The sequence below is a fragment of the Nannobrachium achirus genome, assembly GCF_963921795.1.
Source record: "Nannobrachium achirus genome assembly, chromosome: 6".
NCBI lineage: Eukaryota > Metazoa > Chordata > Actinopteri > Myctophiformes > Myctophidae > Nannobrachium > Nannobrachium achirus.
This window is the reverse complement of record NC_137815.1, coordinates 22,922,483-22,946,911: the sequence shown is the minus strand read 5'-3', so window position 1 is coordinate 22,946,911 and position 24,429 is coordinate 22,922,483. Positions and strand designations below refer to the sequence as shown.

At 41.6% G+C, this 24,429-nt stretch overlaps 1 protein-coding gene across 1 annotated transcript in view; it reads left to right on the top strand.

Moving 5' to 3' along the window:
• LOC308286911 (uncharacterized protein) overlaps positions 1-23,340 on the top strand; it is a gene marked incomplete at both ends in the record, with an annotated part of 28,815 nt that extends 5,475 nt beyond the window's left edge. The window contains 26 exons of the mRNA XM_080728033.1: positions 1,026-1,192; positions 1,300-1,420; positions 1,547-1,655; positions 2,358-2,518; positions 2,757-2,838; positions 2,933-3,011; positions 3,180-3,269; positions 3,398-3,767; positions 5,700-5,789; positions 9,144-9,254; positions 9,994-10,083; positions 10,751-10,984; positions 11,520-11,744; positions 12,209-12,298; positions 12,899-12,988; positions 13,191-13,313; positions 13,471-13,560; positions 13,968-14,210; positions 14,622-14,757; positions 17,999-18,186; positions 18,536-18,787; positions 19,998-20,189; positions 21,264-21,455; positions 21,747-21,869; positions 22,084-22,173; positions 23,146-23,340. Of these exons, the coding sequence (XP_080584159.1) occupies positions 1,026-1,192; positions 1,300-1,420; positions 1,547-1,655; positions 2,358-2,518; positions 2,757-2,838; positions 2,933-3,011; positions 3,180-3,269; positions 3,398-3,767; positions 5,700-5,789; positions 9,144-9,254; positions 9,994-10,083; positions 10,751-10,984; positions 11,520-11,744; positions 12,209-12,298; positions 12,899-12,988; positions 13,191-13,313; positions 13,471-13,560; positions 13,968-14,210; positions 14,622-14,757; positions 17,999-18,186; positions 18,536-18,787; positions 19,998-20,189; positions 21,264-21,455; positions 21,747-21,869; positions 22,084-22,173; positions 23,146-23,340 (3,933 nt within the window). The remainder of the gene's footprint in view (positions 1-1,025; positions 1,193-1,299; positions 1,421-1,546; positions 1,656-2,357; positions 2,519-2,756; positions 2,839-2,932; positions 3,012-3,179; positions 3,270-3,397; positions 3,768-5,699; positions 5,790-9,143; positions 9,255-9,993; positions 10,084-10,750; positions 10,985-11,519; positions 11,745-12,208; positions 12,299-12,898; positions 12,989-13,190; positions 13,314-13,470; positions 13,561-13,967; positions 14,211-14,621; positions 14,758-17,998; positions 18,187-18,535; positions 18,788-19,997; positions 20,190-21,263; positions 21,456-21,746; positions 21,870-22,083; positions 22,174-23,145) is intronic.
• Between the last annotated feature and the right edge of the window lie 1,089 nt (positions 23,341-24,429).

The window sequence follows — 24,429 nt, the reverse complement described above, 5'->3', positions numbered from 1 at the left end:
AGAAGAGACTTTATAGTGTTCCAGTTGCAATTTTGTCTGCACATTTCTTTGTGACATTCCTCCATTTCATTTGTTTATCTTAACATCCTGTGTGAGTTCTCTCCCCTGATTGGTTATGATAGGTGTCGATAGGTACAGTATGCCTTGAAAATGTTTTTTTGTCTTCTTTTTATTTTCTTCTTTTCTTGTTTACTAAGAGCTGGAGTGGCAGGGACGCCTTTGTTACTGAACCAAACACTCAGGGTTGTATTTTGAGTGTTTTAAGTGCCAGCTCTTATGCCTTAACTTAAAGGCCTGTCCATACTGTCTTCGACCACCAAACATTTCATCAGAGAGTTCCGACCTTTCGACGTGCAGCTCCAATTCGGGGTAATGAAGATGCGAGTGACGTCATTTTGGAGTTGAACCGGACATTTCCGACGAAAAGTTTGTTGGTCGGAGATGGACAAGAGCCGGTACTTAAAGGAGTAGTTCACCCCTAAAATGACTTTTTTTCTATTGATTACTCATGACATGGAGAGTAGAGTTCAATAAAATTTGATTCGAGTAAATTTACCCCCATTGATTCCGGTCCGGAATCAATGGGGGTAAATTTACTGTTATCACATTTTTGTCTTAGGAATGCGACAAAAAACTAAAATTATTATTGAACTCTAGTCTCCATGGCGTGACTAATCAATAGAAAAAAAGTCACTTTGGGGGTGAACTACTCCTTTAAGACAATGAAAATAGAGCCCTCTATAGCTAAATGAGTAATATTAGAATATAGAGCATATTAACACTTATTTTAACAACATAATTTCACTTACCCTAAAATAGAACTAATAAAAAGGAGCAGGATCCAAATTAGGTTCTGAGAATCTTATGTGAAACCCAGCCGTAATGTATTGAAGCTAATCTAGAGCCATGTGAAATGTGTTATACAGCACATCATGGTTCACTTGGTTGTTGAAAATAGCCATATGTGAATAATATCTGTACCAAAATGTGACTGCCTTGTAATGCGATCTTCTCAATTATTTCAGAAAGGAAAAACTGTAGGCCAACATCATTCAAGTTTGAAGTTTTTAGTTCAGAAGAACGGCATTTACAAAAAACAAAAAAACGGAAGAAAGACTGAAGTGAATCTCAATGAGAAGTTATCTAAACACTTGAGAGAAAGCATTGATCAAGAGTTCAGCAAGACCTTCCCGTGAGTACCTACTGTCAGTAGACATCAAATGATTTCTTCCAGCTTTGGGGAGAGGGAGGGCATGTCTAAAAGTGCCTCTTTAACTCAAAGCAGATCATATATTTCAGGAATGAAGGAAGACCTGGACCCATCAAAGAGGCCATCGATAAATTCACACTTGATACAGACAGCCTCAGTGACAAGCAGTGCAAAGGGCTTAAATTGCAAGTTACTTTTCTAAAGACAGAGGTATAATTACTGCTCATTTTGAAGGACTTTTTATCTGCAGTATTATTACCACAACAATAATTGTTCTATAGGCAGAATATGTAATGCTCATGGATTGCTTTTTAATCTTCACGTTATTGTTAACAGGAGGAACAATTAAAGAAAAAACTTGCCAATGTCATCCGTGAAGAAAAGAAAGAAATCTACTTAAGTCTAACAAAGTCAATCCAGGAATCCATGCAGCCATGTTATGACAGTGAGTAACAATGGCACATTACAAATGTGTCAACTAAGACGAATACCCTCTTATGCATTCTTCCTACATGTGTAGGACTAGGGCATTAACGACTCGACTCAGTAAAAAGTTGAGTTGAAGTCGACTTTATCGTTTGATGACGTCATCACATCACACACGACCCCCCAATTATTTTGGGGGGTCCCCAGATGATTAACTTAATGTTTCTCACTCAACTGTAAACAAACCAACATAAAGTTTAAGTGAGGGTATCTGCACATTTCTAAAGTCAATTAAAGGACCTTTTAATACCCCTAAAATGACAAATTAAACATTGGCCAAATTGTCAAATATATAGAGGCAGAAATTGTGAAAATAGCCGACATGTAGATCTTCTATTTTCACAATAGATTTTTCTTTTCAACTTTCTCTGGTGGGAGTCGACTTGTGTAATGAAGTCAACTGAATCGACTTAACGACTTTTTCGTTAATGCCCTATGTAGGACATTTATATTGAAGCATACTGTAATATTCCTACAGTACGGCACTGACGATGGTCTTGTGACCAAAACATGTGTCCTCTCACTTTGCACTGGAGGACTTTTGGGTTGAGCGTGTAAAAGAAATAAGGTGTGTAGGTCCTTTACCTGTTCAACATACTGTAATACCAATGTGATAAGGATTAATTTAGTTCTATTTCTGTTTGTGTTTGCTATACTATAGAAGCAAAAGAGCACCGTGGAAAAGGCATGCTGGAAAACATGAGGCAAGAGATGCAAGCGCATCTTATCAAATCAAATTCCATGTCTGCAAAGGCTAACAATTCAAAATCCATGTTTGAAAAGGCTAAGGAACGCATGCTGTATAAAGTGGAGAGTCTGAAGGTTTGTCTTGACACTCTTCAAACTCTCTCTCTTTCACACACACACACACACACACACACACACACACACACACACACACACACACACACACACACACACACACACACACACACACACACACACACACACACACACACAGTGGGAAATTAAAACTGTGTTAATGTATTGTATTGCAAATGTATATACATTTCCACTGAGCTAAAACATTCTGGCACTGAGCGGTTCATCTTCATTCTAGGATAAATTGTTGGAAACATTACAAGAAGACATGTTGACATCCATTGACCAGTCAATCAACGCAAATGACAACTCTGTCCCAGGTAACTGGAAGATTTCACAGTCAAACAGTCGTGTATATTGACATTTTCAATTGAAAGAAATTAAATAAAGAATATTGCATCAATATTGTTTCAGATGTCACTGTGCAGTATGAAGAAGTGAAGATATTATATGATAAACTGAAGAGCTCCGGCAGAAGGAGTATGAATAAAAGGTGAATTGTTTAAAATGAATTATTTGTATATTTAATTTAATGACCGTTTCTGTATCAGATAATATATATATATATATTTTATATATTTTTTATATTATGACAACACAATCAATGAGACTGTCTTGCCAGTCAATTCCTTTAAAGCAAGCTTTACTGTTTGGTTTTCAGCATGAAGAAGAGCACAGACTGTGCTTCTCCCAAGAGTACCAAGTCAACGAATCCACCCATCAACGTCAATGCTCCTGCTCCTGATGTGAGGTGAGGAAGTAGGGAATTCATAATTATACAAAAATACATTATGGACATTTAAATATGGAAGGTTTCTGCTCAGTTCTCAACATTGCCTATCTCTCTCTCCATCTGTTTCTTCACTCTCACCCCCTCAGCTCCAGTGAGTTCATCTCCATCTCCAATGTAGGCCTACTGCTCCAGTGCTGTAAGTGTTCTTCCAAAATGACGGACCCCGTCTCCATTCCCTGTGGACACAGTTTCTGCAAGAATTGCATCAATACACACTGGGCAGAGCCAAGGCCCACAGGAGACTATGTGTGTCCCCTGTGTAAGAAGAGTTACCCTGTCCGTCCTGAGCTCTCTGTTAATGAAGCCTTGTCCTCGGTGCTGGGGGCTCTCCAGCAGACTGCCTGCTCCACTCCCACCGTCCCAGCACTGCAGAAACACACCCTGGCCCCGGTCAGTGAAGACACAAGATCTGCAGCGCAGGAGTGCAGTTCTGGTAGTACGGGGATGATCAAAGAGGTGAGGGCAAAGTTTGCACATATATAGACGTCTCGTTATTAGGACATTCAAATAAACAACTTAACCACTTAGCACAGCAGCAGTGTTAAAGTGGTCAGATGGGTGGGCTGCGAACACTTTCAAGATTTTCGAGTGGGAACCTGATCCAGAAAAGTGTACTATACGGCAACACAATATTGAAATTCAATATTAGCTCTGCTCCCAGTTCTTCTGATTGTTCAATATTTGTCCCGTACACAAGATGCACGAGGGCCCTGTCAATGCTGCTTGCAGCTTTAATTATATCCACCAGGCCGAAAGCATGGGGAGACTATGTTATGCACCCTATCCGTCCATGTGTGTCCGTCCGTCCGTTCATCAGTTAAGAGCTAATCTCTGATCTAATGCTTAAAATCATGAACACAGCGTGCAATTTTGGTGAAAGTGTGCATGCACATCCCCAATAAGCAGAGGAAGAAATGGCACTTCACATTTTTCAAATTAGCCTCATGGTGGCGCTATAACAGGCAGATTTGTGTTTTTTACCTACAGTATAACTTTACCGGTGTAAAACCTTATATGTGCAAGGAAAAACCTTTTCATATTTCATCCTAATTGGCTAACATTGGCTTCCAAAGTATGCAGGATTGGTCCATTTTGAACAAAATGCCTCAAATCATGAACGCAGCTTGTGATTTCCAAAACATTTTGCACGCACATTCCCATTAGGTCAAGGAGCAAATGCCACTCATGAAGTGTCAGATTGCTGTGAAAGGCCGAAGAAGACAAGGCTCCCTTTTCACATTGGCCTATTATAGCACCACCAGGAGGCCACAATAACATACATGACCTGGTGGAGACCTGTGCTCGGAAGAGCACTGCTCTAGTTACAGTTTAATATGACTGATCAAGTGAGGCTGGACTGGAGTATATTTCTTAAATGAACTAAGTTGATGTACAAGCAGCTGTTTATTGAAGTCTCTCTCTCTCTCTCTCTCTCTCTCTCTCTCTCTCTCTCTCTCTCTCTCTCTCTCTCTCTCTCTCTCTCTCTCTCTCTCTCTCCACACAATATAATAATTCTTTAAACCACCCCAAACACACAACGAACATTCTGGCTTTGTTTACTGATAGGGAGGGTGGCTATGACCTTAGGTGGGAACTAAATTTCAAACAAGCAGGTGCTCAGACCACCCGTAAGAGTATGTGCATTTCAGTCTGTGGAGTTAAGATCTGGAACAGTTTGACAGAAGAGATCAAACATAGTAAAAATATTTTACAATTTAAAAAACTACTCAAATCCAATATCCTTGCTAAATACAGTATAATATAATCTTTACTTACTTTTTGAAGCTTTTTTTTTTTTTTTTTTTTTCATCAAAGTATCTGTTTAATTGTTTCATCCAATTAATTCTGTTTGTTGGAGTTTCATTTCATACATTTATCCATTTATGCGTTTAAACATGTATGCATGTATTCAGTATCTATTCATTTATCTCATTATCATTATTATTCTCATTATAATTATTACTAGAAGGTAAAATGTTATACTCTTATAACATATTTCGGATTCCTGAATTGCCATTGTTGATGTATATGGAAATTCCCTTTATAATGGTTCCTTTATCTCCATTTATTTTATTTATTCTCTTGTTTTTTTTTTTTTTTACCTTTTCATCATTCTTTTCTCATATCTGCTATAGGCCGATGTATCCTTAAATTTTAAACACTGCAACAACCAATCATTGTACTTAGTCCATGTATACTAGTATAGGCATTCATAAGCTTTCAGCTTCAGCCTATTCCTTTTGATCACCTGTAACAATGACTAAGTGGATGTATGACCTGATACATGTATGTGAGTGATCAAATAAACTAAACTAAACTAAACTAAGTGGATGTTTATTGAAATAACATTATGACAGATCTAAGTAGAAATTAACTTTCTCTACCCAGACCCCCAACGGGACTGCACTGCCAACCATGACCTCCAGGACTGTCACCCAAACAGCTGGGACCACTGTTACCTCAGCAACAGTGAGCAATGTGAGTTGAGACAAGTCTCTTTAACAGTTTACAGTTTAGGCATTTAGCAGACGCTTTTAATCCAAAGCGACTTACAATAAGCAGATAATACATCACTATAATGAACAAGATAATATGTCAGAACATCAACAACAATATATCAAATGCATATAAATATCAATCTAGAAAAACAATATAATCATTAAAAAAAGTTTCTAAAAAACAAAAAAGTGCTAACTAGCTTCATGTATGGTCATTGAGTGTTTCAGTGGTTTAAGTGGAGTCTGAAAAGGTGTCTTCAGTCCACGGCGGAAGCTAGGGAGTGAGTCTGTTGTTCTAAGTGCGACAGGGAGTTTATTCCACAGTTTGGGGGCCTGGAGGGCAAATTGTCGAGGACGAGTGGACTTTTGTCCTGGAGCTTTTAGCGAGGGTTCTGTCAGCATCCCTGTGTTGGCTGATCTGAGCGAACGGGTGGTGTTGTAGGGGTTGATCAGGTTTTGGAGGTATGGAGAAGCCGTACCTTTGGCTGCTTTGAAGGTCAGCATCAGTGTTTTGTATTCAGTGCGAGCCGCAACCGGGAGGCAGTGGAGGGAGCAGAGAAGGGGGGAGACATTTTGGCTGGTTGAAGACCAGTCGTGCCGCGGCATTTTGGATCAGTTGGAGAGGTTTAAGTGCACATGCCGAGGAGAGAGTTACAATAGTCAAGTTTAGAAATGACAGATGTCTGGTTGAGGAGCTGGGCTGCCTCCTGGGTGAGGAAGGGTCTGATTTTACAACACTCTACAGGACCGGGTGACTGATGCAATGTGTGCCTTGAATCAGCGGGCTGCACGGGGCATCATCAACCACAAGGGGGCACCATCCTCAAGGCTCAATCATGCTTTTTTTCCCCACAACGTTTTTTTTTTCTCCTCCCCATCAGCGAGGAGGTTTGTTTGTGTGTACAAGTGGTTTTCCCAGTGCCCCCCCTTCTTTCCTTATTTTACCCTAGTTGATTCATTGGATTTCATAGTATTTCTATAGTGAAGAGAATCGGCTAGTAATGCCTGTAATGACCTACTCTGAGATGGAGTCTGCTATGCTATAGACCTTTGAATGAGAGAAGACATCTGTGTTGTTCAATACACTCTTCTCCCTGTTTCAGGTAAATATGTGGAAAATAGTCTAGTAAATCTAGGGGGAAAAATACACTCAGGTTGGACAAAATTGTATTATTTAGTTTTTCAACTGATTCTGACAGGAAATTAGGTCTACTAGCCAGGATAAAAAAATCTACCCTGATCTGCTCACTGCAAATACCCACAGTGGCCAAATCAAGTTGGGCTCCCATCGACTTTCTATACAGGAGGAAAATACCCAGAAAAAAGATCTGCTTTAAGTAGGATGTGAGGGGTCTAACTAGGGGTTTGACATGATGCTGAATCCATTGCAAGCATTTGTTTTGCACAAAAACATTCCTTGGGCTAACAATGGCCCCAGGAAATTATGGTTTAGTGATGAAAAGTGATGAGTCATCACTTTTCCACAGTTTTGTGGGCGTTTCCCACTAAGCACGCCGTCTAAAAGTGGTCTAATAGTGGTATAGATTTGAAAGGTTTTTTGTTGTCTAAACTTAAACTAGACGACTAATAGACGTCTAATAGTCGTCTAAATGCAGACCGTCTATATTTAGACGACTATTAGACGTCTATTAGTCGTCTAGTCTAAGTTTAGACGACAAAAAAACTTTCAAATCTATACCACTATTAGACCACTTTTAGACGGCGTGCTTAGTGGGTTTATGGGGCCAATGAATGTTTTTGTGCAAAACAAATGCTTGCAATGGATTCAGCATCATGACAAACCCCTAGTTAGACCCCTCACATCCTACGTAAAGCAATTTTCTTTTCTGGGTATTTTCCTCCTGTATAGAAAGTCGATGGGAGCCCAACTTGATTTGGCCACTGTGGGTATTTGCAGTGAGCAGATCATGGTAGATGTTTTATCCTGGCTAGTGACCTAATTTCCTGTCAGAATCAGTTGAAAAACTAAACAATACAATTTTGTCCAACCTCAGCCTTATTTTTACTGGACTAAGAATACATAATGGTTCATGCTATGCCCTGCCCTGTCTGTGTTTTAAGTGCTTTGAAGAGGAAATTACATTATTAGTGTTTCTCACTGTAAACACAAAATATTCACATGAGCTAAGTTAAGCTAAGCTAACATTGCTGTCTGTATGACTGGGTAGTGGTTACACTTAAGAGTTTTGAGGAAACGTTTGGTGGATACTAGTAGTATGCACAACTCTAAAATAACTGGTTGGAGCGCCTCAGTGCCCAAGACTTAGGCCATGGCTACACGGAGCTGGATATTTCATATATCCAGGTTTTTCAGACATCCACATAGAAAAATATCTAGAAGAAAGATATCTCTTTCTCTGAAGACTTTACTGTGTGTGTGCTTGTTAGACCTAGATATCTTTGTCGTGTGGACCTAGATATCTTTCTATGTGGATATCTGAAAAACCAGGATATATGAAATATCCAGCTCCGTGTGGACCTAGATATTTTTCTATGTGGATATCTGAAAAACAGGGATATATGAAAAATCCAGCTCCGTGTAGCCATGGCCTAAGTTGGGAAGAAGAGAAGCTCTGTCTTGTCCGGGTCAGCTTGAGGTGGTGGGCTGACATCCACAGTGAGATGTCGGTCAGGCATGCAGCAATGTGTTCTTCCACCTGGGTGGGGGAAGGACAAAAACAGTTGAGTGTCATTAGCATAGCAGGGATAGGATAGGTTGTGAGCAGAGATGACAGCACCAAGGGATTTAGTGTACAGGGAGAAAAGGAGAGGGCCAAGTACAGATCCCTGGGGGACTCCGGTTTGGAGGGTTCAGGTGGATGACAGCAAACCTTTCCATGAGACCTGGTAGGTCCGGTCAGACAGGTAAGAGGAGAACCACTTTAGTGCCGCCCCGGTAATGCCTAGTTCAGCACACAGGGCTTCTCTGCAGAAAATGTTGATGGTAGTATTTATATTGCTGTCACCATTTCCGTCACCATTGTATACACATGCACGCCCAGTTATCTTACAATGCTATTTATACTTTATAACAAGTCGTCACTCTATTTTACATAGCACTTTGCTCCAAAGCGCTTTACAATGTATTTCACATTCACCCAATCACACACCGATGGTGGAGGAAACCATGCAATGTACCAACCTGCTCATCGGGAGCAGTTAGGGGTTGAGTGTCTTGCTCAAGGACATAGCCAGGAGGAGCCGGGAATCGAACCTGGAACCCGGTCTACCTCCTGAGCCACTGTCGCCCCTTTACATACATGTGACTGAACGTTGTCTTTCTCAGTCTAAATTTGTTATTTGTTTCTGGCAGGAGACAATGGAGGACGTGAACAAGTGCAAGAACTACTTGTCTACATTGATCAAGCTGGCGTCAAGTAGGAGACAGTCTTCAGAGACAGCAGCTCTGGTGAAGGACCTGCTGGTAAGCAGCTTGCACGGTCCTTCAGTTGTGTGACTGTATTTTCACACAACTGAAGGGCCCCCTTTCACATGAGAAATTGCAGGTGTGGTTGCCCTGACGCGAGTCACGAGGAATCTGTTGGGAAATGTATTCCGTCTAACCATTTGTCCCTTTCATGCCCATATATGCATATCTCTGTATCTGTCCGTCCTTGTCCCAATTTGAGCGCCTCTCAAATTGGGACAAGGACGGACAGATACAGAGATATGCATATATGGGCATGAAAGGGACAAAATAGTTAGCCGGAATACATCCGTCCTCGTCCCTTTTATGCCCATTATGGAGATCTCTGATCTCATCAATATTAAACCCATATCTTGGAATGACCATATACTGTATGGACATAATGTGTCAGTCTCATGTGGTCTATGACAGACATCTATGATGTAAGTCATCTCCAATTCTCCATATTTGGGAAAAGTTTGTATTTTCCCATTCAAGTCAATAGAGAAAGGTTATTCACAAATACATTACTATAAATTACACTATATATAATGTATCTCTTAGCAGATTGCAAGCAGACGAGTCCTGATGCCGGTCGATTTGACATAATGGCCCAAGTGTGTGCAAAATAAAGTTTATCCGGAAAGAAAGAAAGAAAGAAAGAAAGAAAGCAAAGTACTACACTCAGGACAACCACACTAAGTTAAATGAAATGCTAATAAAATTGTCATTATTTATGCTGCTTTGGGTATTCTAGGATAGTAAGCTGGAAGCGGAGGAATTCATCAGCAGATTGTCCCAACTCCGCAACTCCTCACCACAGACGTATCTTGTGCCTTTCCTCAAGGTAAGGAAGCAACTTGTATTGGTATTCCTTTGGGAGAATCGACTAATGCATTTTTATTGTCTCCGTCCGTCTGTCCGTCTGTTACCAGCTAATCTCCGGCACCGTTGGCCCGGTCGCTGCCAAACTGTGCACACACACACTCCCTGGATGCCAATCAGAACAAAGTTTTGGACAGTATTGCTACAGATTTTGTCCAAAAATCACGCAAATCGGTAGACAGTATCTCTACAGTCATGTGATCAACATGAATCTGTCCGATTTACCATATTCCATCTTGATTGGCTAAGATTGCCTTCCAAAGTTTGCAGGATTGCTCCGTTTTGAACAAAATTCCTCACATCATGAACACAGTGTACAATTTTGATGAAATTTGCACGCATATTCCCACTAGGCAGAGGAGGAAATATCACTTAAAAAACGATTCGTGTTTTTACCTATAACTCCACCGTTCAGTGTTAAACTATGTATGCACACTCCTTAGAGGCCAAGGCTTTTGGCCTGCATTTTTCACATCTGCCTTTTATAGCGCCACCAGGAGCCCGACTTGTGCTCCTGGTGCTCAATTTGCTCAAACATAAAGTAGGCCTATATATAAAATAATTCAAATTCACCAATACTGAGAAGGATATTCAAATATCTATGATCTACATTTCGGTATGTCTTCCAGAGAAGCCTCCCGGCCGTGAGGCAGCTCTTCCCGGATTCAGCAGCCTTCATTGAGCAGAATCAACTCCCCCAGCTGTCCTCTGAACCAGCCTCCACCTCCTCCACCATCATCATCACCACCCCGGCCACCACCACTACAGTCGTCCTGAGTAGCGCAGGTCCTTGCCTCACCACCCCGGTCACAAGACATCAGCCCCAGCCTGCCATCAGCAAACTAGGGCAGACGGCCCCACTGGTAAATGGCACATTTTCTACCACTGATATCACTTTCACAGAGAATATACAGTCATGAACACAGCGTACAATTTTGATGAAATTGTGCAAGCATATTCCCACTAGGCAGAGGAAGAAATATCACTTAAAAAACGATTTGTATTTTTACCTATAACTCCACCCTTCAGTGTTAAACTATGTATGCGCACTCCTTAGAGGCCAAGGCTTTTGCCCTGCATTTTTCACATCTGCCTTTTATAGCACCACCAGGAGCCCGACTTGTGTAAAACACATTCTTTGATATTACTCCTTCATATTCTATCCAGATTGGCTAACATTGGATTCCAAAATTTGCAGGATTGCTCAGTTTTTAACAAAATGCCTCAAATCATGAACACAGCCTGTGATTTGCGTGAATTTTTGCATGCACATTCTCACTAGATCAAGGAACAAATTCCACCCATTTCACATTGGCCTATATATAAAATTATTCAAATTCACCAATACTGAGAAGGATATTCAAATATGTATGATCTACCTTTCGGTATGTCTTCCAGAGAAACCTCCTGGCTGCGAGGCAGCTCTTCCCAGATTCAGCAGCCTTCATTCAGCAGAGTCAACTCCCCCGGCTGTCCTCTGAACCAGCCTCCACCTCCTCCACCATCACCACCCCCGCCACCACCACTACAGTCGTCCTGAGTAGCGCAGTTCCTTGCCTCACCACCCCAGTCACAAGACATCAGCTCCAGCCTGCCAACAAACCAGGCCAGACGGCCCCACTGGTAAATGGCACATTTTCTACCACTGATATCACTTTCACAGAGAATATACAGTATAACGTATAACTTTGATTTTGTGCGAAGAACCATCTGAAAGGTGCAAAAAAATCATCCATTAAGCAAACTTCCTTTCAGGATAGCATTCCCCTTACCTTCATTTATTTACAGGGGGTTGCGAGTAGTGATGGATTCAATAGCCTTTATTACACTTCAAAGCTACATTGGAAATGTTGCGCTTTGTTGAGTTTTCTCTTGTATTTTGAAACAGAGTTAACGTACGTCTAATTGGGAGCATTTTGGTAAAGGGGTTAATGCATCATAAAACATTTCAGCTTATTTTTGTTTTGTATGTATAAAAAAGTGGTTCTTTAAACCACCCCAAACACAGACACACAATGTATGTATAGTGAAAGCTCTGGTACGTATAACATTATGACATTAAGTAGGAATTAACTTTCTCTACCCAGACCTCCAGTGGGACTGCACTGCCAGACATGACCTCCAGGACTGTCACCCAAACAGCTGGGACCACTGTTAGCTCAGCAACAGTGAGCAAGGTGAGTTGAGACAAGTCTCATTAACACACAGGTTGTTCCGACGAAGTGTTACATGTCTCCATTCCGACATGTCTCCATTCCGACATGTCTGCAATCAAAGAAATCAGCTGTGCTGGTCGCAAAAAAAGCTGCCTAGCAGTTTTCATGTGGAGTTCGAGGACATAGGAGCTAAATGTGGCAACGAATATCTTAATTACAATGAAATTAGTTTTTTTTTTAGGGCAACCGTTATATATCACAATATTACACTCTTTGGGGCGAGTTCCGTTGGCAGCGCAGAAGTGATGATATCTGACGATATGGCACACCCTCTTGTGTAATATTGCTTAATTAACACACAGGGCTTGGCTAGAAGAGGGGCAACCACAATACAAGCCTACAACAGGAATGTAATTGTCAACGACAGAAACACAATTAAATCGTTAATCTCCAGCTGAAATATAAAAAGATCTTAAAAATAAATAAATAAACATGGTCATTTCAAGTGTATCCACACAATTCTATTTATTCTTTAAACGCTCCCAAACACACAGTGGATGTTTTAGTGAAAGCCCTAGAAAACATGATCGCTCTAAGTAGGAATTCACTTTCTTTACCCAGACCCCCAGCGGGACTGCGCTGCCAGGCATGACCTCCAGGACTGTCACCCAAACAGCTGGGACCACTGTTACCTCAGCAACAGTGAGCAATGTGAGTTGAGCCAAGTCTCATGGAGCACACAAGGCTTGGCCTCTGCAGAAAGTGTTGATTGCAGTATTTATATCGCTGTCACCATTGTAGACGCATGCACAGAACACATAGGTATGTTACAATGTTATATCTTATACAGTAACTCATCTTCAAATCATGTAACTGAACTTTGTCTTTATCACTTTAAATTTGTCTCTGGTAGGAGACAATGGAGAACGTAAAGAAGTGCAAGAACTTCTTGTCTACATTGATCATTCTGGCGTCAAGTGGGAGACAGTCTTCAGAGACGGCAGCCAATGTTAGAGGGCTGGTGAAGGACCTGCTGGTGAGCAAGCATCACATAGCTAGCACGTTTCTTAAAGTCGACTTCAGTTGTGTGACTGTATTCTTTCACATCTGTCAGGGAGATTGATAATGACCAAGTTAAATGAAATGCTAATAGTTCTTAATCCTCATTATTTATTCTGCTTTGGGTATTCTAGGAGAGTAAGCTGGAAGCCGAGGACTTTACCAGCAGATTGTACAGTGAGCTCAACTCCTCACCACAGCCTTCTCTTGTGCCTTTCCTCAAGGTAAGGAAGTAACTTGTATCGGTATTCCTTTGGGAATAGACTAATGCAGGTGTCATCAACGTTTCTTCACGCCAAGGACAGTTTTTTGAAAGTCCTACAGCTTGCTTGATGGTGAGAACTTTTGAGCTCAGAAACAATTTCTGCCAGATATGCACATTTTGTGGCCCAGACATAATTTTCGCATTAATTCTGCACTTCTGGAGCCACAGTCTTTACAAGTGCTAGTAGTGCCGGTGTCTGCCGTGGCACCATGCCGGCCCTGCCGCGGCTGTTGTCGGCAGTTCCGGCGACGTCGCGGCTGTCGTCGTTGCCGGAGAATGCACTCGGATGAAAAGCTCAAATATATATCAAATTCACCAGAATTGGAAAGGATATTCAAATATCTACCGTTTTTGTATGTCTTCCAGGAAATCCTCCCAGCAGTGAGGCAGCTCACCCCAGATTCAGCAGCCTTCATTCAGCAGAGTCAACTCCCCCAGCTGTCCTCTGGACCAGCCTCCACCTCCTCCACCATCACCACCGCCAACCCCACCACCACCACTACAGTCGTCCTGAGTAGCGCAGGTCCTAGCCTCACCGCCCCAGTCACAAGACCTCAGCCGCCTCAGCTCCAGCCTGCCATCAGCAAACCAGGGCAGACGGCCCCACTGGTAAATGGCACATTCACTTTCACAGAGAATATACATTAAACTTTGATTTTGTTCGAAGAGCCATCTGAAAGGTGTTTAAAGTCAAAATAATCCATTAAGCAAACTTCTTTCCAGGATAGCAGGATAGCATTCCCCTTGCCTTCATTTATTCACAGTGGGTTGCCAGTAGTGATGGCTTCAATACCCTTTATTACACCCTTTATTATTGAAACAGCGTTAACATAAGTCTAATTGAGAGCATTTTAGTAAAGGGCTTAATGCAGCATGAAACATTTCAGCTTTTTGATTTGTATTTATATCCATCTGTAGTTGGACACGCCATCTCCATGCAAATATATTTTCCCCTTTCTCTTAGTTATTTCAACTTTGCTTTTCTGTCGCTAGTCGCTACAACATTATGTTCATTTTCAGGTATTCCAACCTCAACAGCAGGGGGCAATACTGAGACCTCAAGTTACCGTGGCAACAACGCCCATTGAGAACCTCAGGAATCAAGCCCCAGGAGGCATCATGCTGGGTCAGCTACAGCCACAGGTGCTCAATTCAGGTGAGACAGCATCAAAACTACTGTATACTGGACAAAAGACAAGAAATCTCAAAATGACTCTGAATTCCGGTCTAAATTTCAATGTAATAATGTTGGAACGCTATAATTTGAGAGTCAACTACTGTTAAAACATTAACATCTGTAGGATTATATTCATACTTCAGTGACTTTAACTCATTGAATGCCACCATTGTTTTTTGACTTATGTCGTTCCCTGACACGCTTTCAGAGATTTTCACTAACCTTTGAAAAATCATAAAATATTCTACGTTGCTCAGATTTTCTCCCGGGATGGCTGGAAAATAATCTCTGTCCACTTGCAACGATCCATTCAAAAATATCTGAGAAGTAGCGGGGTAGCAAAGTAGTAATTTGCTTTGAGGATGTTGGCAGAGAAGTTCAGAAGCCTTTGTAGATCTAAACAAAGAAAGCGTGTGATAGGGTGCCGAGAGAGGAACTGTGGTATTCTATGAGGAAGTCTGGAGTGACTGAGAAGTATGCAGGATATGTATGGAAGTTGTTAGACAGTGGCTGGTGAGGTGTGCTATGGGGGTGACAGAGGAGTTTCCCCTTCTTGTTCGCTATTGTGATTAGACAGATGAGGTTAGACAGGAATTCCTATGGACCATGATGTTTGCAGATGACATTGCCATCTGTGGTGAGAGCAGTGAGCAGGTAGGGGAAAATTTAGAGAGGTGGAGATCTGCCCTGGAGAGGAATGAAGGTTAGCCGCAGCAAGACAGAATAGATGTGTGTGAATGAGAGGAACCCAAGTGGAACAGTGAGGTTACACTCTAGAGGGTCCTGGGCAGTTCTCTACTCCATAGTTAAAAATCACACCCAGTGTGAAGTGAGCAGTGCTATTTATGAAATGTATTAAGTCATTAAGCGTCCCAGCGAAGCTTGGCTAATGTGACCCTGGGCCTACAGACAGATGTGATGTGAGCCAATCAGGTGCTCTGAGTCTCGACAAACAGACAAAGCCAGATGTAGGAGCTGATATTGTGCGAGCCCCAGTGCTGATACCATTTGATGGACAGGAAGGTATGCATTTTGCTCTGTTCTCGCCCACAGCTCTGGAAGGCATCTGATGATCTGAGGTGGGTTGCTGCATAGTAAAGGCACATGATGATGCTGTCTGTGGCATTGGCATATGGATGACAACTCTGTCAACTTAGTCATTCTGGACACTGTACAGTGTGTGGAGTATTATGCATTGTATCAGCCTCCTGTTGTGTGGATTCTAGTGCAGGGACATCTTCAAAAGACCCCTCCTTGATTGGGCACACTCCTTGTCTCTTCTTTAAACCCCCGACCCAGGTAAAGATGTGTTGTGGGGCCAACTTAAGTTTTCCCATTTTCACACCATTTGTCGCAAAGGAAACTCAATATAGCCTTTTTAGCGGACACAGCATAAACCTCCTGTGGATCTAGAGCTGTGTAATGCATACTGGCTTCATATTCTTTGGTAGGTTTTGGACCTACCAAAGGATATCTGTGTTCTGCTGAGCTGTCTTAAGACTAGATCCACTGTACCGGTCACAGCACAAGTGAATGATATCTGTGCTGGCAGGCACATCATTCAACAGCAGACATTGGTATCGTTCAGCGATTGTTCCAAATGCTTCACCTTTCAGGAAAGACCAATGGTGTATGGCATACATGGCATCAATAACTACTGCTGTTTTTCTGTCATCTTTAGGCAGGTCAGGGATGCATGCAACTTTGGTCTTTGATCCAGAGCCGTTTCTGGGCCCATGGGGGCCCTAAGCATGATTCTGCTATGGGGCCTTCCTGGAAAAAATAATAGGCCTAATATTTTTTATTGTTTTTTAATCTATTTTATAATGTATATATATATATATATATATATATATATATATATATAAACATATATATATAAATGAATAAATAAAAAACGACAACAACAGGCAACGTATTTTTGCTATGTTTGATTTGTTCTTTTCTTATTTAAATAAAAAATGAAAACTTCCCCATAGGGGTGCTGGGACACCTGCAGCACCCCTAGTTCCCACGCTGTGGCAGAGTCCTGCACAGCTGTGCCAAAACATCACATTCACTTTCACTTTCAGCGGTGTGGCGATGCGCGGAAGCAAAGAAAGTCACCACAGTTTGATTTGATCAATTATGAAGGGATTTCAAAAATTAAAACATCTCCGTATTGCTTGGGATTTCGGTTTGAAAACGATTATCCATGCAGCACTAGTTCTTTTCTGCTGAGGAGGGGGCGGTGGGGGCCTTTTTGGTCGGCGGGGCCTTACGCAGTCTGTGTAGTCTGCGTATACGGCCCGCCGGCGCTGCTTTGATCTTCACTAGGCTTGCCTTGGTACCTGTTCTCATCCTGCCATCTTCCTGGAAGAGGGAAGGAGATAAGTCACTGCACTCGTGGTTGCCTATAAAGTCAACAAGGTTGAGTTCTCCACCACTTTGCCTGGTTAATAAACCAGACCGAACACAACAACACCCCCTGGCGGTAGTGGTGTTGTAGTACCTCTATCACACACTTCCCAAAACGAAGTGTGTGATAGAGGCTGGCAACGCCAGGCAACCACCACTGGCAATGATTTGGATCATGCGCAGGAGGGCAGTAATGTCATTGATCTTGCCAGGCGCTGATGTTTTCCCCTTAGATTTTTTGGATTTTGTGTTTTGAGTGTGGAAAGTGTTAAGCTTCATTATGCTTTTCTTCTTCTGATCACTGGACACTGACTCACACAGTGCCTTCAGACCCATATTTAGTGTTTTGGCTTTTATGCCTTTATTGATAGGACAGTAGACTGACAGGAAATGGGCAAAGAGAGAGATGGGTCGTGACACGCAGCAAAGGTCGTCGGGAACGGGATTCGAATCCGCGACAGGAAGGACGCAAATCCCGGAATATGATTTTTTTTCCTACTATTAATAATGTGTAAACACTGCAATAAAGGCTTTCACTTCTGTCATCCACAGGACCATCTGCACTAAAGGGAACAATCAGCAACCTTTCTATTCCTGCAGGTACAGATCCATTCTATTGCTATGCACAGTTACTTAACAAAAATCTAGCATCGCTCACTTCACACCTAGTGTGAAGCCAGTTTTCCTTTTTTCAGCACTTTATTTCAGCACTGCATTGGGTTTTCATACAGGGCATAATCCTTGACTGCAGTTTCAGTTAACAATATCAATCATAGTCAATCTAATATAACCGTAAGCCTGAGTTGTGTTTCATTTGCCTCAGGGATGGTGCTGATGCGCAGCAGAGAGAGTGGGCAGTTGGTGATGGTCGACCACCAGACCCTGGCCCAGATGCAGGCCCAGGCCCAGATGCAGGCCCATGCCCAGATGCTGGCCCTGGCCCAGGCCCAGCAGGGAGCACTGGCCCCTCTACCTGGAACACGAACACCAACAAACATGCCTGCTGGCCCGGTAAGACAACTAAACCTGTTAGCTGTTTGAAGTAGCACCCGTGTCCTCGATGCGTACAATGGGTGCATTGTATTGTAACAGGCAAGCGTGATCTGCAATCTCACAGCTTGTCACATCATGAAGCGTTGTGAGCACATTGTTCTTGCATTAATAAGGGTAATAATAATAAGGGTAATAAGGGTAATAATGATAATAATAATAATAAATAAACTGTCCACAGCTCACGTATAAGAGTTTTGGAAGAGATTTGGAGTAGATGGAAAAAGAACGCACAAAGTAAAACTTTTACTATGATTAGAGGGCCCAAGTGCCCAACTTAACCTTTCCTACCTCCAATTTGTACCACCAGCTGCCCAGAATGGCAGTGAGAGGGGACCAGACCTCCGGACAGCTGCAAACCCCAAGCGACAACAACGTTGTAGAAAAAGACTCCCGGATCCACTCCATGACCCAGGAAATGGAACGTCTCAGGCAGGAAATGGAGCGCCTCAAACAGGAAGTGCAGGCGAGCAGAACCGAGAAGGAACGAGAGGCTCTCCGAGAGAAGCAGACGTCAGATATGCACAAAGCTCTGTCTGAGGAGAATCCTCATACAATCATTGTAAGCAACCTGCAGCTTTTGGATGCCTGTCTGCTTATATTTTACCCACAAGGGGGCAGTATACAGAGGAGTGCAATAGGCTCTGAACAAGTTTATCTTAACATCATTAGAACAAAAGTAGAACTTCTTCCTAAGCATATTGGCTTGTGCATACAGCATACGCTGCCTATATATGTCATCATCATCACTCAATTGGTCAGTGGTCAATGATGTGACCCAGATACTTTGCTTTATCACACACAGTAATAACCTGACCTGACAAATAGAATGAAGGAATTGATTACTCACCCCCACTTTTTTTTTGTTTTTGTCGTGTTCCTAAGACAATAATTTTCTGACCAACAGTGGTTCCCTATGGAGACACAAAGTGCCTGCTTTGTTCCCTATGCAGACACAAAGAGTCTCCTCAAATTATTGGCTAGGAATGCGACAAACACAAAACAATATCGATGAATTCAAGTCTCCATGGGGTGAGTAATTTATAGTAAAAAAAGTAGTTTTGGGTGTGATCGATCCCTTTAAATTATACTTTTTGTATTGCAGGGGTTAAAGTTCTCTGTCCTGGAGACGGATTTCCGTGTTGAGGATTCCCTAGGGGCAATTTATGAGATCAGGGTAGATTATATTACCTTTCTTTTAACCCCGCGAAAGTCTTATGTAGACTGGTAGAGGTTACATTTGGAAATTCCTGGAAATATTTTGAAATTAGAAAAATATTTTTCCAGTACTGGAAAAGTTTTGAAATTTATCAAGGGTCCTGGAAGGTCCTGGAAAAAAATAGCTATGCATTGTCTTTGGTTATTGATTTGTTAATACCTCTGAAATGACAAATTAAACATGGGACAAATTGTCAAATATTAGAGGCAGAAATGCGAGGCGTTGTGAGCATGTAGATCTGCTATTTTCACAATAGAACCGTGTTATACAAAATTCCTCAACTCTTAGTGCTCGTCCCCAGTTAAAACATGATTATTTCGGGGGTCACGGCCTGAAAAGGTTGAGAACCACTGGCATACACCACCTGTCTTTGGGCATTGCGCATAGGAGTAAGCGACCTGTTATTGAGCTGAATTATTGTTATATAGTCCTGGAAATTGGATTAAATATTCTGGAAAGGTTTTGGAAAAGTTTGGGAAATTAATTGGTCAAAATGTGTGGGAACCCTGTAAATACCTAAATGTTAACATGAAATATTGCTGTGTTTATCTAGAAGGCCATCACAGCGACCTATGTGGGGACGGCAATGTCATTGAAGATGAGTGCCCCTCAGAAGGCCCAGGCGTTGATGACGGCAGGACAGACCATGGCCAAGCCTGGCACTGTTAAAAGCAACCTTACCATGAATAACGGTACAGCAGCCGCAGTCTCCACCCCAGCCGTCAGAACCACACTGGTGTCGCAGGTTTGTGCAAAATTCAGGCCAAAACACTTTAATTAAGTCTTGAAGCGATTTACAGAGAACACCGTATGCAGATAAAAGCAGTTAGGATTAGAAAGTAAAAGAAAAAGGATATAACTGGGTGGTGTTTTAACACTTTGTAAGCCCCGCCAGAAACCCCTGAACAGAGGTACTGCCGAACAAATCTCCTATTTATTTATAAACATGTTTTAAAAAAGCAAAGCACGAAATCATAACAACACAATCGGATCGCTCCGTGCAAGCCAGCAAACCGTGCATGAAAGAGTTTTTTTGGTTGGCCAACCTTTTTTCATGGTGCTGAGGCAGTTCTCCTCCAGTCATTAACATGGAGCGATACGGGGAAAACAGCGATAATAAACAGCACCCGAAAATACAATCCGTCTTCTGTGCACGCACATCGATCTAATCCAATGCAATCCACTCATTCCGAAGCCTTGATTTCGTCTGTCGTCTGTCAAAATACCACAATATCAGATCAAGTATCATCGTAATGCAAATGAATAGCTAGCTGTAGTAGTAAAACACAATAGAACGTGTTAGTAATACTTTTCCTAAGGGTTCAAAGTGCTAGTGTTAATTCATATTTCATGCTAAGGTGGGTGGTCATAATCAGAGAAGGAAGCTAATAAGCTTAACACTTAAACAGCTGCCTTGCCAGAATGTATCTGTTTATATTACTGCCCAATGCTGCATGCAGGCCATCGGTTTCAGCGCTGTTAAGACCCTAGTTAGCATAACAGGTATTTCGTTTTGGTATTGAAGTTCTAAATTAGTGTCAAAACACCATTCAGGCTGTGTTTAGGTGTTACGTTACAGTCTGTTTTAAATTGGTACTGACAAGACGAGTGGCTTGTAAATTCTGAATGTTCACCATGCACTTTCACTACTCTACTACATCTGCATTAAAATAATAATACATCAAATAATATGAATATGTTACATCCTATTGTTATTGAATCTTTCTCATGGGTCATTAAAGTATTAGTAAAGTACCCTTGATAATACTGTCAACTAAATACCTAAATGTTAACATGAAATATTGCTGTGTTTATCTAGAAGGCCATCACAGTGGCTCCTGTGGGGAAGGCAATGTCAGTGAAGATGAGTGTCCCTCAGAAGGCCCAGACGGTGATGACGGCAGGACAGACCATGGCCAAGCCTGGCACTGTTCAAAGCAACCTTGCCATGAATAGCGGTACAGCGGCCACAGTCTCCACCCCAGCCATCATAGCCACACCGGTGTCGCAGGTTTGTGCAAAATTCAGGCCAAAACACTTTAATTAAGTCTCGAAGCGATTTACAGAGAACACATATGCAGATAAAAGCAGATAAGATTAGAAAGTAAAGGATATAACTGGGTGGTGTTTTAATTTACCTACCATTTGCATGTTTGTTTCCTGTTCCAATCATTCTTTCACTTTTCCCTCCCTATTTTGAAGTAGTACAGTAGTAATGCTCTATTTTTTTCCACAGAAATACAAGAAATCTCACAATGTGTGGTATTCACCTTTTCTATTGTTGATGAATTCATTTTTACAGGAAACGCAGGAAAACGTGAAGAAATGCAAGGACTTTCTGGCCACACTGATCAAGTTAGCACAACGCAATTCCCCCTCCCCAGAAACCCCCAAGAATGTGATAGCCCTGGTGCAGGATCTACTTGTGAGTCCAAAATGCCAAAATTTACTTTCGTAGAGTAAGAATTTCATATTGGGTTGTGGTTTACATGAACGTGTGTGTGTGTGTGTGTGTGTGTGTGTGTGTGTGTGTGTGTGTGTGTGTGTGTGTGTGTGTGTACGTCTCTTTAAAACATATATTATTTGTTTATTCATATTATTGTTCTCATCCCATTTCTCACCCCATTTTTGTTTTTTAGGATGCTAAGATTGAGCCAGAGGAGTTCACCACTCGGCTCCAGGCTGAGCTGAATAGCTCCCCTCAACCCTACCTCATCCCCTACCTCAAGGTACAGTAGTAATGCTCTAATGACGATCTATTAAAACACTTATGTTGCAATGATTTTTTCTCTTCAATGTCTTGCGTTGCCATGGTTACCATAGACTTCCATGTAATTGTGCAATTGTGTAAAAAGTGCACGCCCCTGCCTAGATGATGACGTGTGTAGATGCTGTTCACAGCTTTCAAACAAAAAAATCCGCTTGGAAATCCGTTCAGGCATTCATGATTTATCAGCCATTATGTTTTCTTCAGATGTAAACAAACATGGCTGCCATGTTTGAAAGAATGAGTTGGTATGGGGGTTAAACATGCAATTTCGCGATCGCGATCATGCCTAATACATTTCTGGAGGTCCCAAAGTTTTTTTTTTTTTTTCAAAAACGGCCCAAACTCGGGAAACTCGGGGTTGGCACAGCGGTAGTACCAATACAAACTCGGGAAACTCGGGGTTGGCACCATATGTGTTAATACCACTACTACTACTACCTAAGGCACTTAATAATATAATAAACCAAATTAAATAAGGCAGTTTGATAAAATTTGATCTTAAATCTGTCATAGTGATTTAGATGCTGCAGTTAAGTGTCTGTCCTGTGACACTTCAAGTGCATTATATTGTCAGACTCGGAAAGTTACACTTTCAATGTAACATTTTATTTGCACTTGTAAACAGCTTTAAAATAAAAGTAAACACAAGATGATGAGTAACACGGACAAGTAATTCAATGGGAAAACCCTTAGAGTAAAAGATGATGATGAGTAAAAACACCAAGAACAATAGTCTGGTTGCCCTGCTGGGCAACCACACTAAATATGACTAATAGGGTAGGTGAGATTTGAAACCATTTATTTATGAACTCTCTTTTCAATGTAAGAGCTAAGACAGACTCTCTGTAATAAACTGGACATAATTACAACCTTAATGGTCGTAATACATTATCACAATCTACAAAACTGTGACTGATTCCCTGCCCCACAGAAAGACCTCCCTGCCCTACGCCAATCCCTGCTCAACAACCAGCAGTCTCTAATAAACCCGACGACTTCCCCAGGGCCTATAATGGTGACTCTGACAGCACACAACACCACCACCACCGTCAGGTCCCGGTTGCCCCCCGGCCCCACCTCGGGCAGCATCAGGACAGCGCTCACAAATACAGCTACCGTGGTATGATGGTCTAGACAGCCTGGGTATTTAGATTTGACAGATTTAAGCCGATAGTACGTGCTGCTTCTCCCACCAAACCGCATAAGGTTGCATTTTGAAATGTAAAATCAAAGTATAAGTGAAGCACAGAAACGTCTTAAGAGCATAGTCATTTGAATTTAACGGTAGAGCCTAGGTTTGAAACCAACTGCATCACATTTAGTTAAATACCATTTTAAGATGAGATTAAAAGATGTTTTAAAATGTATTTATTTGTAAATAAAATGTATACAAAAAAAAATTGAGAAAAAATTTTTTTTCTCAAAATTTTTTTAGAGAAAAAACATTTTTTGAGAAAAAAAAATGTTTGAGAAAAAAAAATTGGAAAAAAAATAAAATAATAATAAATAAAACGTATTGGTGATGCGATGACGTGGTGTATACGGATGTTACTGCGATTGAGGTGAAAGAGAAAAGTGGAAAGTTGTGAGCTAACTATTAGCTATTTTTGTGTGTGTGTGTGTGTGTGTGTGTGTGTGTGTGTGTGTGTGTGTGTGTGTGTGTGTGTGTGTGTGTGTGTGTACACAGTGGTGTCAAATTTCACTCCACTTACTGCGACATCACCGGTCACCATGGCAACGGGGGGCCAATGATAGAGTTATGGGCGGTATTCCCTACGTTCTACCTACATCGGACGTTCTCCCTACCTACCGCTTGGAAGTGGGATGCGGCTTTAAGCCAATTGTAAATATAAGATGCCTCAATGTATAGCACTATACATTGGCACAGGAAAACTGTATAAATGTTTTCATTTCAAGATACCACTACAATTGGTTGATTTTACTGATTAGCACAGACAGTAAAGATTATATTACTTTTCCTTTAACTCTGCAAAAGTCTTATGTAGACTGGTAGAGGTTGCATTTGCTATGTCAGGAGCGGGTTGTCAAAATACCACATTATCAGATCAAGTATCATCGTAATGCAAATGAATAGCTAGCTGTAGTAGTAGTAATAGTAAAACACAATAGAACGTGTTAGTAATACTTTTCCTAAGGGTTCAAAGTGCTAGTGTTAATTCATATTTCATGCTAAGGTGGGTGGTCATAATTAGGG